General features: G+C 31.3%; 2 protein-coding genes across 5 annotated transcripts; one reads left to right on the top strand and one right to left on the bottom strand.

The window, feature by feature from the left end:
- Positions 1-2149: 2149 nt before the first annotated feature.
- Positions 2150-12703, top strand: LOC123006009 (WD repeat-containing protein 26). The gene is made up of 10 exons (XM_044400132.1): positions 2150-2839; positions 6456-6612; positions 6666-6850; positions 6904-7138; positions 7191-7350; positions 9647-9822; positions 9873-10051; positions 10102-10318; positions 12139-12310; positions 12362-12703. The coding sequence occupies exons 1-10, from the start codon at positions 2676-2678 to the stop codon at positions 12418-12420; spliced, it is 1704 nt and encodes a 567-aa protein (XP_044256067.1). The 5' UTR covers positions 2150-2675; the 3' UTR covers positions 12421-12703.
- On the bottom strand, positions 12679-14013 carry LOC123006010 (zinc finger protein 622). 4 transcript variants are annotated; one of them, XM_044400133.1, is made up of 3 exons: positions 13925-14013; positions 13286-13874; positions 12679-13236 (listed from the first exon to the last, which is right to left on the bottom strand). In XM_044400133.1, the coding sequence occupies exons 2-3, from the start codon at positions 13851-13853 to the stop codon at positions 12731-12733; spliced, it is 1074 nt and encodes a 357-aa protein (XP_044256068.1). In that variant the 5' UTR covers positions 13854-13874; positions 13925-14013; the 3' UTR covers positions 12679-12730. The 4 variants fall into 4 exon arrangements, with proteins under 4 accessions (XP_044256068.1, XP_044256069.1, XP_044256070.1 ...); XM_044400134.1 differs by having other exon boundaries at positions 13286-13862; positions 13913-14012; XM_044400135.1 differs by having other exon boundaries at positions 13286-13870; positions 13925-13994.
- Positions 14014-14852: the final 839 nt, after the last annotated feature.

Genomic DNA, 14852 nt, shown 5'->3' with positions numbered 1-14852 from the left:
GAATGAATACTGCAAATATTTCATGCGGCGCGCCGCTTGAAAAAAGAGAAATCGCACAAAACGCTGCGGAAAATCACCATTACCAACCTCTAGAAAGTAAATTGTACTAGTCAATTTCAGCACCCGAATCGATGTTGAAATAGCTCATTATAAAGTTGGTTTTGGTATCGAAATAAGATTTCTTTCAGATGCAAAAAAATTGTTTGCATTCTTGGACGTAACTATAAATGATTCAAAACACCACCCGAATGATAATCTAGTTCTTTTGAATACAGTGTGTCCTCGAATAAGTGAAACGACTCTTGTAAAAAAATACGGTTTTTAATTTTTTTTGTAAATTTTGTGAATTTTTTTACTCATATTAAAAGAATTGCTAAAAATAAAATTCTTTGATTTGTGAAATAATAAACATAAAAAATTAAAAATCTAGTTGGCCGATGATTTTGAAATTTGGCATATGAGCCTACATGTTGATTCTAAACAACTTTTCTTAACTTTTTGTCGTATTTGCCACTTAAAAAGCACTCTACTTCACAAAAAATCGTTTTTTTTAATTTCTAATTCATACATTTTTTTAAATAAAATTATGTTACAAATTAATCTTTCACCAAACAGAGCTGAACCTCAAAAAATGAAAATTTAAATCGAGAATTTTTTAAAAAAAGTCGTTTCACCTAGATGGGGACACTATATTTTTTGAAACCAAAAGTATATTTTGTTACCATTTAAATTCTAAAATTGTTCTTTTTTAATTAATCAATTGAAAAGAGTTATTGAATTAATGAATTAGATTTGAATTATTTAAAGTGAATTGCATTTTGAGATTTTAGAAAAAAGGTGTTTGTAAGTATAATCGTTTTTATATTAATATGCATCGAAGTAGTCGTTGAAAGGGATCATTTTAAAGTGGCAATGATGCGAAATTTCAAACAATCCCAACCTCAATCTTCCCCAAAAATTATTTTTTCAAATAAATATGTGTACCCCAGTTTTTATAGCAAAAAATAATTAAAATTAACAACGTAATTAAACATAGGGAGGCAAACAAAAAAAAATTGTCATTATTGATGTGATTAAATTTGTTCTGAATGACATTAATGATACTTTTTGTGTGAATTGGTCTTTAAATTAAAGATGCATTTAGACTTCTACAACCTACTTGATGCACATTAATATGAAAAAGAGTATACAACCAACCAACATTACATTTGTCGCAAAGCAACTTGCGAAAAGTAATGGTGGTTGCATCGAGAATTTGGTCATTCCTGAATCACCTTGTATAATTGTTATTTTTAAACATTGACATCTTACTATGGACTACGCTTTGCCAATACTGACGCGTATAAAAGCTGTTGTCAACATGGTTATGCAACCACCAATTCGCAATAGTGGCAGAATGCATTGGAACTTGTATGAAATACAATGGGAAAATTAGTTTTAATAGAATATCTACAATATTTCAATTTGTTTACATCAAGTACAATCATGAATCACTGTGATTGTAAGGTAGTATTATAATTAATTCATTATATAAAAAAGAATACCGTTTGATAATGATATAATAAACTGCGAGCAACAAAAGCTTTTTGTAAGCCCATTCAAATTAGGCAGTGGTAGGATTATTACTAAATCCTCCTCTGGATCGTATCGCGAAAAAAAGTTCGATGTGGTCCTGACTTTGAATTTGTAGGTAAAAATGTACTTAGTTTGAATATTTGTTGTTTTTAACATCATTAAATAAATTCCCAACATTACACATAGAGATTAGCAAACCAAAAAAACCCATTTTTCTCTCATTAAACCCATTAGTTGCCACCATTGAGTTTAATGTGTTGTCTACCTATGTTGACAACAAAATTTTTAGCTCAAACGCAGTTCATTAGTAGGATGTCAGTTTTTAAAATAAAGATGGTTATACAACCAGCAATTCGGAGTTGTAGTTGGTTATTTTGTTGCCTATAAACGGAGTTTTAAGGTTGGTAACGGTAAGTTGGTGTAGTCTCTTTCTAGTTGACGGATTTTCAGTTACTTCTTCTTCACATAGAAAAACTGTCACGTTTAGTGGTGATGTGGAAACAGGATAGCTATATAATGTGTGTATAGTGGCAGAACGGTAAATAAAGAACACCTCAGTTGAGTGTGTGTCGGCTGACATTTCAGCTGTTCAGCCCGTTTGTTGTTGTTAGTGGAATATCAACTCTTAGCGTTTATTATATGGATGTTGAGGTCAAGCCACCAGCTGTTTTCTGGGTTGTTGTAATTTGAGACATTTGTCCATTGAACAAACAGTTGGTGAGCGTTGGTTCAGCTGTAATTCAGCTGATGTTTGTTGTGGGGTGGTGCAGTTTATAGGATTGTCAATTTCCTCTCTTAATTCATGTGATTTTCCACTAAAAACCCATTAGAATGAAAAGTGAGTGAAACTAAAATTTCAGTGGTCAAGAATCGAAATCTGCGTGATTATTACTGTGACGTAATAAATGGATCTCTGAAAACAAAGAGCCTGCTTTAATTAATGTTAATCGTGTCTGAAGTAAACGTGATCGTGGAAAGTGAGGAGGAAAAGTGCAAAAATAAGTCTGGCCTCTAATAGTGATTCATCCGGGGACGACGGTGGACAGCCGCCTCGTAAAAAAACCCGAAGAGACAATAGTATTGCGATTGACACCACCATTATGGCCAGCAACGGATGTGTGCAAAACGGGGCCCCCTCGTCCAGCAATGGGGCTTCGGAAAATGGACACGAGGACAGCTCCAATGGCCCTGCCGTGCAATTGACACAGACTAATCAGGACATTGTGAGGCTCATCGGGCAATACCTCAAAAATGAAGGTCTAACGTAAGTTATAACAAAATTTCCCCACAGGACCTTATCTCAATGTTTTTAACAACATTGTGCGAATGTCATTATGATTACCAAAATATCGTGATTCTTGCCTCACCACGTATTTATTTTTAGTAAGCAGAAAACCGAATTATGTCGACTCATTCTTATTTTTAACGTGAAAATACACAAAATCGTATAATATTTATTTATTTATTCTCATTTCGTTGCCCTCCTATGTTTACTTATGCTGATATGTACAAGAGACGAGAGATCACCCCATTGGAATTAAAGAAAAAAATTGCACGACAAAGAATTTGTTACAATTACAATAAATTTTGCTTAAAACACACAATCGCAGTTGATTTTTGCCAGTTTTATTTTTTCTATGATATTGTTCAATATTTCGTTTCCTGTACAGTTGCGAACAAATTACTTGGATCCTTAATGTCACTTGAGTGACAAGCATTAGGATGCTTAACCTTATTTTTTTACTACTGTCAACCGTTGTCACTGACTATTATCATTGTAAAATGTTAAATACCGAAAAATTGACCACTGAATGAGAAATTCTAGGGAAGAAAAATTGGAAGGGTTTCCATAAGACAGTGCAATGAACGATGGAAGGTGCTTAGATTTGTGATAAGAGATGAGTCAATAATATCAATGTTGACTTGACGTTAATGCGTGGTTTACACGACATAAAAATGATGACCAAAGTATTTTGTCCGCTGTCATACTCAGGTTAAAAGCATTAATTTAAGGAAAAAAAACACGATCATTTTACAATTTCAATATAATTTGCAACCCCCACCAAGGTGGAAGTACAGTTGCGGACAAATTACTTTGGTTGTCAAAGTTATTTGAGTCGGTTTACAGGACATTTCAAGCAAGTTTGAATTCGTAATTAATTTGACGTTTGTAAATGACAACTTAAAGAATTAGTTTAATTCTAGATTAAATTTTAATTAGCTTTCTGTATATTGGCCCATAAAGTTGTAAAGCAAGCATTGGGATAGTTTTTTACTACTGTCACCCATTGTCATTGACTGTCATTCTCAGATTCATCATTGCAGAAGTGTTAATAATTTGAAGTTGTTATCAATGTTTACTTGACCTTAATACTTGGTTTACATTTTTTTTTAAACTGACAGAACAATTGTGACCAAAGTTTTTGTCCCCAATAGTATCAAATCAAGCTAAATACTGTAGAATTATTTTTTTTTAAAACATTTAAGGTTTAAACGTAAAAAGAAATCAGTTTAGAAAATTTTGACTTTGAGCAGTTTCTAATACACTAGGGGACACGGAATTTTGGACGATTTGTCATTCGACTGACATAAAAATGTAAAACAGTCCTTAGGCAACTAACCTCACTTTCGGTTTTTGTAATTTTTATCCTGTTACCTTGAGAAAAAAATGACAAAATAATTTATTGAACTTATATAAAAACACGTATTACTCACAAATAAATTTCAACTAAAACTTACAAATTTTAGTTTCAAAGGTCAATCATAATGACAATAAACATGCGTGGCTTACATTGACATTTTTTGAAATGACATAATTTAGATGTCCAAAATTCCGTATCCGCCACTGTACAGGATGTCTCAGTGAAAAGTCCATTGGTGACCTTTAAATAGTAAAATTTTTAAAAGAATTATATAGGACATTGATAGATACTAATCTAGTCCATCGCCTAAAATTATTTTCAACTATACAGCGTGTCTCAAAAATAAGTTACAATACAAACTTGTATTTTTTTTAAATAAAACACTATATGTTTCTTAGCGTTTTTGGATGTAGATTTTTATGACAACAAGCTAAACTTTTATTGGTCGATTTTGCTTAGTTTTAAATATAAGACGTTTTTTTTGACGAAAACATGCACTTTTTAAAATTTATTAGACAAAAACTAAGACATCTAGAAATATTTTTTTACTACCGCAAAGAAGAAGGTACGAGCTATAAGGTTGTAACATTTTTTTAGTATGTTGCGATTGCAAAGATAAAAATGAAGGCGTTTGTTAAAAGTTCAATAACTTAAAAAAATAAAATGAAACACCTTATTTATTTATTTATTGTTTTTGCATTTAAAAGATTATTAAATTGTCTTTCTAAAATTATTTACTTTTAGGTGTTTATAATCAATAACTAAAAAGATAAGTAATGTTAAACATTAAAAAAATTAATTACTATTATTTCAGTAGCCAAAAAGTGCACAGTTGCACAAGAGATGGAAGAAATATTACTTAATAATCACATTTGTGTTAAACTGAATCCATTATTCTTTATTTTTACAATAAAATTTCAGTATTTATAACAACAATCTCTGGATAAATTAACGGAGAAGTGATTCGTGGTGGAATTACTACAGGGTGCGCCAGAACTCGCGCCCCAGAGAAAAATTTCAAGTAACATAACATACTAGGAACATGAAAAAAATGTTTAAAAAATTCTATCTGTTAAAAAAATTTGACATTTATTTTTTGACATTTGACATTTTTTTATGTCTATTTAATGATACTGATGATCTTGTATATGTTTTTTACGATTATTTTAATAAAAGTACAAAAATTTTGCCAATAAAAACAACAGATAAGATTATACAGAGTTACAATTTAGGATACAGCTTCCTTGTTTCCTCTTTTAATAGCCTATAGCAAAAAAACTTGGAAAATTATTTTTCCAACAGAAATAAATTGAGTCAAAGTGAAAAATTTAAACTCTCATAACCTCGAAATTTTCATAGATAGAGTTTTTTTAACATTTTTTACCTTATATGGCATTTTTCTCTGGGGCGCGAGTTCTGGCGCACCCTGTTTGCGCCAACAATGCTCAGATATTGATAGACATTGTTGCTACAATTAATTTTGACTGTTAAATATATTTTTATTTATCAATTCTAGACATTAAAAGTTTATTTTTTTAGATAGACAATTTATCACACTGTTAGATACAAAAATAAAAAAATAGGGTGTTGCATTTAAATTTTGTAAGTTTTTTTAACAAACTTCTTAATTTATTAATCTTTACAAATGCAAAACACTAAAAAATTGCTACAGCTTTAAATTCTGTACTTTCTTCTTCTTAGAAGTAAGAAAAAATTTGTTCTAGCCGTCTTAGTTTTTGTGTAATACATTTTTAAAAAGTGCATGTTTTCGTCAAAAAAACGTCTTATTTTTAAAACTAAGCGAAATCGACTAATAAAAGTTTAGAGTAAAAACATTGTTTTAAAAGGCTACATCCAAAAATGCAAGAAACATACGGTGTTTCATTTAAAAAAACACAAGTTTGTATCGTAACTTATTTTTGGGACATGCTGTATGGTTAAAAATAATTTTAGGTGATGCAATCCATGTCCTATACAATTTTGTTTTAATCTTACCATTCAAAGGTCACTAATAGACTTTTTCAACACGCTGGGACACCCTGTATTTGAAAATATTTACTTAGTTACTAAGAAGTGGTAATATCTTTATTTATTTGTATTTTCAAGTTCAATTGAAAAGTCAATTTAAAAATTAATACTTTCTGAATATGTTATTTTGCTTAGTTAGTAATTTTTATGATTCATAAGGAAATAGCTCTGTTGTAACTAAATTAATTAACAAACTGAATCTTTTTACAGAAGAACGGCAGACTCTTTAATGGCCGAATCCGGATGTCGTTTGGACCACCCTGCAGCTGCCAAATTTCGCCACCATGTAATGGACGGTGATTGGACAAAGGCAGATCATGATCTGCAAGAATTACAGAATTTAATTGGATCTTCCAATAGCTTATTGGTATAATATAAATAATCGTCAAAATCCCAGTAAATACACATCGATATTTTTAGGAAATGAAGTTTTTATTACTCGAACAGAAATATTTGGAATATTTAGAAGATGGACGAGTTTTGGATGCATTACATGTGTTGCGAAATGAATTAACACCTTTACAGCACAATACTTCGCGAGTGCATCAACTCTCGAGTTACATGATGTGTTCAAATACGCAAGAATTGCACGAACGTACTAACTGGTAAAAAAATTGGTTTGAGTTGTGGTATTTAACTTATTGTTTGTTGATGTTAGGGATGGAAAGGGTTTAAAGTCTCGAACAATTTTGATGGACAAACTTCAAACTTACTTACCCCCGAGTGTTATGTTACCGCCTAGCCGACTACATACATTGCTCAATCAAGCACTTGAATTACAAACTTTACATTGTAGCCATCATAATACCGCACAGCAGATCACATTAGATAGCGCTTCTCTATTAGTTGATCACTGCTGTGCCAGAGATACGTTTCCTACTCATACTATACAAGTAAGTTTTGATGTTAATTGAATGCAAAGCGACTTTGTATTTATTATTTTAGATCTTGAACGATCACTGTGATGAGGTATGGTTTTGTCAATTTTCGCCAGATGGCACGAAACTCGCGACTGGATCCAAAGATACGAATGTGATTATTTGGGACGTCCATCCAGAGACTTGCACACTCACCCTTAAGAAAATTCTCGAAGGCCACAATTACGGTAAAATTTCATACAGGATGTCCCAGCGAGTTGAAAAAGTCCATTAGTGACCCATAAATGGTGAAATTAAAAAAAAATGTATAGGACATTGATATAAATTATTTTTGTGCATCACCTAAAATTATTTTCCCTTGTGTTTTTTTAAATGAAACACCGTATGTTTCTTTGCATTTTTTTTTGATGTAGCTTTTCAAAACAATGTTTTTACGCTAAACTTTTATTAGTCGATTTCGCTTAGTTTTAGAAATAAGACGTTTTTTTGACGAAAACATGCACTTTTTAAAAAATTTTTGCACAAAAACTGAGACAGCTAGAACAAATTTTTTCTTACTTCTGCGAAGAAGAAAGTACAGAATTTAAAGCTGTAGCAATTTTTTAGTGTTTTGCATTTGTAAAGATTACCTAATGAAGTATTTGTTAAAAGTTAAATAACTTAAAAAAATTAAATGGAACATCCTATTTTTAATTTTTGCATCTAATAGATTGATAAATAATCTATCTAAAAAAATAACTTTTAATGTCTAGAATTGATAAATGCAAAGATATTTAACATTAAATATTAATTGTAGCAACAATGCCTATTAATATCTGAGGAACCATAGTAATTTTACCACGGATCACTTATTCGTTGATTTATCCAGAAATTGTAAAAGTCGTTATAAATGCTGAAATTCGAATTATTTTATTGTAAAAATAAAGAATAATGGATTCAGTTAAACACAAATGTGATTATTAAGTGATATTTCTTCCATCTCTTGTGCAACTGTACACTTTTTAGCTACTGAAACAATAGTAAATAATTTTTAATGTTTAACGTTAAATATCTTTTTAGTTATTGATTATAAACACCTAAAAGTAAATAATTTTAGAAAGACAATTTAATAATCTTTTAAAAGCAAAAACAATAAATAGGGTGTTCCATTTAAATTTTTTAAATTATTGAACTTGGAAAAAAATGGAAATTTGTAATTTTCGTTTTTATTTTTTCAAGCGAAAACTAAAAGACCTAGACGTTTTTAACTAGGACATTTTTAAGACACTTTTTTACAAGGAATTCAAATCTGTGATCCGATTTTCTAAGGCACTCTTGAATCTTGAGTTACAACACTCAACTTTGGATTTTCTTAGGGACGCCATATTTGATTTGTCATTTCTGGCATTTTTTTAAATTTAAGCATTTCTTTAAGAAATTTTTAAATGTTTTTTGCAAGTTTAGAATTTTTTTAATCCAGTACATCGACACTTTCTTACTCTCCCCAACTGTCTTTTGTAGCACGACGTTTTTAAACGTCTCGATTGGCATTTTTACTTCTAAATTCCCTAAGAATTTTTCTTCTTTTGAAAATCAAAAAGTCAGTACATTTAACACTTTCTTTTTACTCCAAGCCAAAGTAATCCGAAGAACCCGAAGTGGCCTAAAGTGACCTGAACCGACCTGAAACTACTCGAAGTGACCCAAACATTATTTTTTACAATCTAAAAGACACTTTACTAAATAAAAATGAAACTCATAATCAAATCCAATAGGATTTGACCACATTGACTAGTTTTAACAAACTAAATTTTGAAGGTGGTGTATTCGAGCATCTTTTATAACTTTGTGTTGTTTTGCGAAGAATAAATTCTAGTTTATCACGTTGTTCCTCTTTCAAAATATTATTTTTCAAGAAGGTAAGTTTGACGGAAATGTGACTTCCAGATCCAAAGTCAACTGAACCGTCAAAATCTAGTTTGTTAATTAAAATTGTTGGTCTTTTTTCCAAAGCACTCTTCGCAAAAACGCTTTTTTAAATTTTGATCAGCATGTAAAATTTGATTATATTGTGTGATACATCGTTGTAATCAGGAACAAAAATACTTTTCAAAAATACAGAAATCAAATATGCCGTCCATAAGAAAATCCAAAGTTGAGTGTTGTAACTTTGATATCAAGAGCGCCTTGGAAAATACAATGACAAATTTAGACTCCTTGTAAAAAAGTGCCTTAAAAATATCCTAGTTAAAAACGTATGGGTCTTTTAGTTTTCGCTTGAAAAAATAAAAACAAAAGTTACAAATTTCCGTTTTTTACCAATAATTCAAAAACTAAAAATGACACATTAAATTTTCTTTCAAATTATTGTTCAGCATAAAAATGCACAATTTTGGCCTAATTTAATCGACCGATCCCGGAGCTCGAAAAACGAACACTCTGTATTTTAATTTTACCATTTAAAGGTCACTAATGGACTCTTTCAACTCATTGGGACAGCCTGTATACTGTACTGAACCACAACATTGTCTTATATTTATTTAGGAGCTTCGTATATCTCGTGGAGTCCCGATTCGGTTCATTTAATCGCATGTGGTCCCGAGGAGAGTCCTGAGGTGTGGCTGTGGAATATTGAAACGGAAAAATTCCTCAAAGTTTCGCAATCTCCGGAAGATGCTTTAGCCTGCTGTGCATGGCACAAAGATGGTACAAAGTTTGTGGTAAGTAAACACTATCGATTGTTGCACTTTTAAAATAAACACTATTAAAGGTGGGTGGGATTAGAGGTCATTTTTATCAGTGTGATATGGAAGGTACTGTCATAGATTCGTGGGAGGGAGTCCGAGTGAACGGTTTGTGGTGTCGAAAAGACGGAAAAACGGTCATTGCTTCAGACACACATCACCGAATTAGGGGCTATATCTTCGAGGAACTTTCAGATCATCAAATGTATTTTTAATAATTGTTGTTTGCCATTTGTCATAATTCGTTTCGTTTAGATTGCAAGAAGATCATGCTATAATGTCATTTACGGTTGATAAAAATGACAAACTTGCGCTTTTAAATGTTGCCACACAAGGTGTTCATCTATGGGACTTAAACGATAAATGCTTAGTTAGACGATACCAAGGAGTTACTCAGGGTCATTTTACAATACATTCAACTTTTGGTGGAGCCAATCAAGACTTTATCGCCAGTGGAAGTGAAGACAATCAGGTAATTACACAAGGCGACAAAAAAAAGTCATGTCGTGACAACTTGACAAATTTTATATCATTTTGTTCGTCTCAGTAAGACAAATCAAATGCACTAAAAAAATTCAAAAAGTCCACACACTTTGAACTAAATAATTTTTTTCTAATATAAATGAATTTAAAATACTTTAACTTTAAAAAACCATTACTCAATAACTATTTCCTTCAAATAAAAACCATTCTAAAGGGATGGACTTGCCCTTTAAAATTATATGCAATTTGAAATTTAATATTGGCAAACTTTTTTTCGAACAGTGTTCGAAGAAGGTCGAAGTAAATCGAAGTAATCTAAGAAAAACCCTACGAATACTTTTTTTTTCTTTATCACCATCCTGTAGAGCTTATTTTTATTAGTTTGAATCCAAATTTTTAAAATAATATACCGAGTAGTTTTCGAGATATGATTTTTTGAAGTTAAGGTTTGCTATTCAGGTATTGCGCCATATAGGAGAAATGCATGTTAATCTTACTTAAAATTGCATTTTTATAAAAGTATTTGTTTTACGGCTCTTCTTTTGCTTAAAAATGGTCAATTGCACCTTCTTTGTTCTAATTAGAATAAACAAAAACTGTTTCTTTACTTAAAACAAACAAAGCGTACCTGCGTACTAATTAAAGCAAGTAAAGAGTTTTTTTGTTCTAAAAATGATCACTGATTATTGAGCAAAAAGGATCTAGAAGTTTAAAGCAGCAGCTTTAAATATAAGAACAAATCTTTTTCATATTAAATGACTTTCCATTCAGATTCCAACTTGTTCACTTTGTTCTAGCTTTCTGAACTTTTTTTTGAAAATGTTCTCAGCAAATGATTTTTCATCACTTTCTACCGATGTTGAATGCAATAAGTCAGTTGCTTCGTGTGCAACTGTTATCACAACAACTACTACCTTCAAGCTAACTGAAACTAATCGTAGAATGTACCAACAAAATAAATCAGGTGACTTATTGCATTTAACATCACTCGAAAGTGATGAGAAAGCGTTTGCTTAGAACATTTTCAAAAAAAGTTCGGAAAGCTAGAGCAAAGTAAACAAGTCGAAATCTGAATGGAAAGTGATTTGATTTGCCCTTATATTTAAGACTCGTGCCTTAAACTTCTAGATCCTCTTTGCTCAATGATTAGTGGTCATTTTTACAACAAAAAAACTCTTTATTTGCTTTAATTTTTGTTTATTGTAATTAGAACAAAGAAGGTGCAATTGACCATTTTTAACCCAAAGAAGAGTCTTAAAACAAATACTTATAAAAATGCAATTTTAACTAAGATTAACATGCATTTCTCCTATATGGAGCAATGCTTGATTAGCAAACATTAACTTCAAAAAATCATATCTTGAAAACTACTCGGTATATTCTTTTGAAAATTTGGATTCTCACTAATAAAGAGATGCTCTACACGAAAAAATACTCGTAGGGTTTTTCTTAGATTATTTCGATTTACTTCGAACTTCTTCGAACAGTGTTCGTTTGCCAATATTCAATTTCAAATTTTATATCATTCTAAAGGGCAATTTAGAATGGTCTTTATTTGAAGAAAATCGGCTTAATAGTTATTGAATAATGATTTTTTGAAGTTAAAGCATTTTAAATTCATTTAAATTAGAAAAAAATAATTTTGTTCAAAGTGTGTGGACTTTTTAAAAACTTTTTTAGTGCATTTGATTTGTCTCACTGAGACGAACAAAATGATATAAAATGTGTCAAGTTGTCACGACATGACTTTTTTTGTCGCCCTGTGTTATCACGTGTTTCATTCCTGATTATTTTTTATTGAATTCGCAGGTATACATCTGGCATATTAGAAATGAGCAACCCATTGCTGTTTTATCTGGCCATACACGAACAGTGAATTGTGTTGCATGGAATCCTGTTTATCCACAAATGCTTGTTTCAGTTTCTGACGACTGTACAGTTAGGGTATGGGGACCAAAGGATAAGGTGCCTAAACCATCAGGTGGGGTTATTTTATTATAAACACTCATGACGTAATGAACAATTTTTTCAGTGTCTTTATCTAGTAGTGATTCTAGTAATAACAGTACTTGGAACGAAATGATTTCATAGTATAAGTGACTACTTTCAAGACTGAAACGAGAAAACATCATCTTTTAAGTTTTATTTATTCGCTTTTACAGTGATAAGAATTTAAGGTAGGAGTCAAAATTGTATGTTTGGAATAGTGCTCCAATGAATGTAATTAAGATTAAAGCTTTTTTAAAGTAAACGAGAAGGTTTATCAATAATGTTATTACATAGTGATATTAACACAGACAATTATTTAAAATAGAGTGTAAGTGAATTATAAAAGGAATGTATCTTATCTCCAAATAAAGTTTTTTATGTGTTCTTTATTTTGTACAATATCAACAAAAAATTAAAAATTCACTTGCGGTCTCACATGTTTTTGCAATTTATTCCCTTTTATTCCTAGCGAGAGGTTAAACTTGGCTTGCATTCTCTTCATGTAGTGCAAGTCTCTTGCTTTTTTTGCTGCTGCTTCCTGTTGTGTTTCAGTCCATCCCAAAGCTCTATAACATGACAAGACTTTGTGCAGCTTTGAAGGTTTTGAAACTACTGCATTATGACTGATGTTTTGTTTATAATATTTCATAAGACTTCTGTGCCCTACGGAAACTCCCGAGGGTAGGACTAACTGATACTCAGTACTGTCCAATTCTGGAATAGCGACTTCTTCATCTGGATTTGTATGACTTTCAGCGTCGGGATACGACGTTGAGTAGTCATAAAAATCTGCATATTCTGCCAAGGCTACTCCTTCATGAAGCATTCTGCAGTGGCCTTTATCAATCATATGTTTTCTAGCAGCATCAGCAGAATAAAACGTACGGCCTTTTTCATTGCACCACAAACACATGAAGCCTGAAACAAGAATGGTTAAAATAATAAAACAACAGATTGTTTTATTGACCGTTTGAAATTTTTTCGCCAAGATATTGTAACAGCCCATGGACATCAGTACAATACTCGACGTCCGGAATGAAAAATGAATGAGCCACAGTCATATGTTCCAAATTTTTCATAAAATTTTTGCTGTGATGTAGACAGAAGATGCAGTCGTTATTGTCAACCGGGTTTTCAGAGTCTTCATTCCATTCATCTGAATCCACTTCTTCAATCTCTGAATCCGATTCTTCAACTTCTGGTACTTTATCACTTTCTATGTAGTCTTTCTCGTTATCTTTATGTTTTTTGGAATTTAAATGGTTGTCGTATGCATTTTGATTCCCAAATAACTTTCTACAGATTTGGCAATACACACTTTTATCTTGTTTCTTTTCTTCTTCAACACTTCGCTGCATGTACACCTTACGTTGGAAATCTTCCGCCGATATCGGCGGTAATTCAGACACTTTGCGTTTTAGATTGTAGCGATGCCAGTCACTTTTATAATGCTCCCTTTGGAGCTCCGCATTTTTAAAAGCCACGTGACATGTAATGCAAGTAAATGCATTTAAAGACACGTCGGATTTTTCCATTGAGTTTCGCTAAACAACTAACTATCAAATAACAAATTAAACATGATAATTATTCTTACTTTTCAACTTACTGCAAAATAAGTATTTTTAGCTCGTGACAGTTTTGACACTTAATTTTGAGGTTAAAATAATTGACGTTTAAGATCCGACAATCGCCACATTTCCCAAACGCCAAGTTCAATACCACCCAATTTTGTAATTTGACACAAATTAAAAATTGTTAAAACATGTAAAACAGAATAATGAATGGTAATCTACATTCTATGAAAATAGGCTACGAAAATTATTTATCTGAGACGTGCTTTCCAGTAATCGCCACAATTCTTAGGCGCCAAGTTTCATACCAGCCAAAATTTTGTAATTTAGCGCAAATTTAAATTATTAAATCATATAAAACAGAATAAAGAATAGTACTCCTCACTCATGCACAGAAAGTCACCTTTTCGTAGGTATTGTAATATTTGAGTTCAGTATCTTCTTTTACAAAGAGAGATTTAAAAATGCCATGTTTTTAAAAATCTTTTTATTTTAGAATGTTTATCTTCATCAGACAATTAGCTATAAGTATGGGTTTTTCGTTGCGCTTATTACCGAGATATTTAATACTAAAGGTCATATTTTCTGTGCAATTGCATCAATACAAAAGAATGTTTTAATTTTTGTTTATTGGAAATCAATTTGATCATAATTAAACTTACCACTTCTCTATAATTAAATCATAGTAATCGGTAATTTGATATTTCTATATAAATCCTCATTTTCTTTTAACACCAACAGTGTTCAAATCAGCAATGAAACATGTAAGTTTAAGCATTTATTAATCTGTAATCTCACAAATTAATCGATAAAAATTTAGATCGGAGCTTTAATAATACTCACTTTGACACTCGTCAACGCTAAACCCCAATCTGCACCGCCAGGAGATGTAAAAGACCAGGAAGGAAGTGTTACCAAAGGCAGTTACGCAATAATTGACCCAAATGGTAATAAACACATCGT

Source organism: Tribolium madens, unplaced genomic scaffold (genome assembly GCF_015345945.1).
Source record: "Tribolium madens isolate multiple individuals breed KSU strain unplaced genomic scaffold, Tmad_KSU_1.1 Scaffold_20;HRSCAF=117;Tcas5.2_LG4, whole genome shotgun sequence".
Lineage (NCBI taxonomy): Eukaryota > Metazoa > Arthropoda > Insecta > Coleoptera > Tenebrionidae > Tribolium > Tribolium madens.
The sequence above is the reverse complement of the archived record's forward strand: the minus strand, read 5'-3'. Positions and strand labels throughout refer to the sequence as shown.

Excerpts from the sequence above, each read along its gene's own strand:
- LOC123006009 (XM_044400132.1), top strand. The coding sequence starts at position 2,676 with ATGGCCAGCAACGGATGTGTGCAAAACGGGGCCCCCTCGTCCAGCAAT. Across the intron at positions 9,823-9,872 it reads AAGATGGTACAAAGTTTGTG|GTGGGTGGGATTAGAGGTCA; the intron begins GTAAGTAAACAC and ends ACACTATTAAAG. Across the intron at positions 10,319-12,138 it reads GTGGAAGTGAAGACAATCAG|GTATACATCTGGCATATTAG; the intron begins GTAATTACACAA and ends TTGAATTCGCAG.
- LOC123006010 (XM_044400133.1), bottom strand. The coding sequence starts at position 13,853 with ATGGAAAAATCCGACGTGTCTTTAAATGCATTTACTTGCATTACATGT. Across the intron at positions 13,237-13,285 it reads TGGCGAAAAAATTTCAAACG|GCTTCATGTGTTTGTGGTGC; the intron begins GTCAATAAAACA and ends TTCTTGTTTCAG.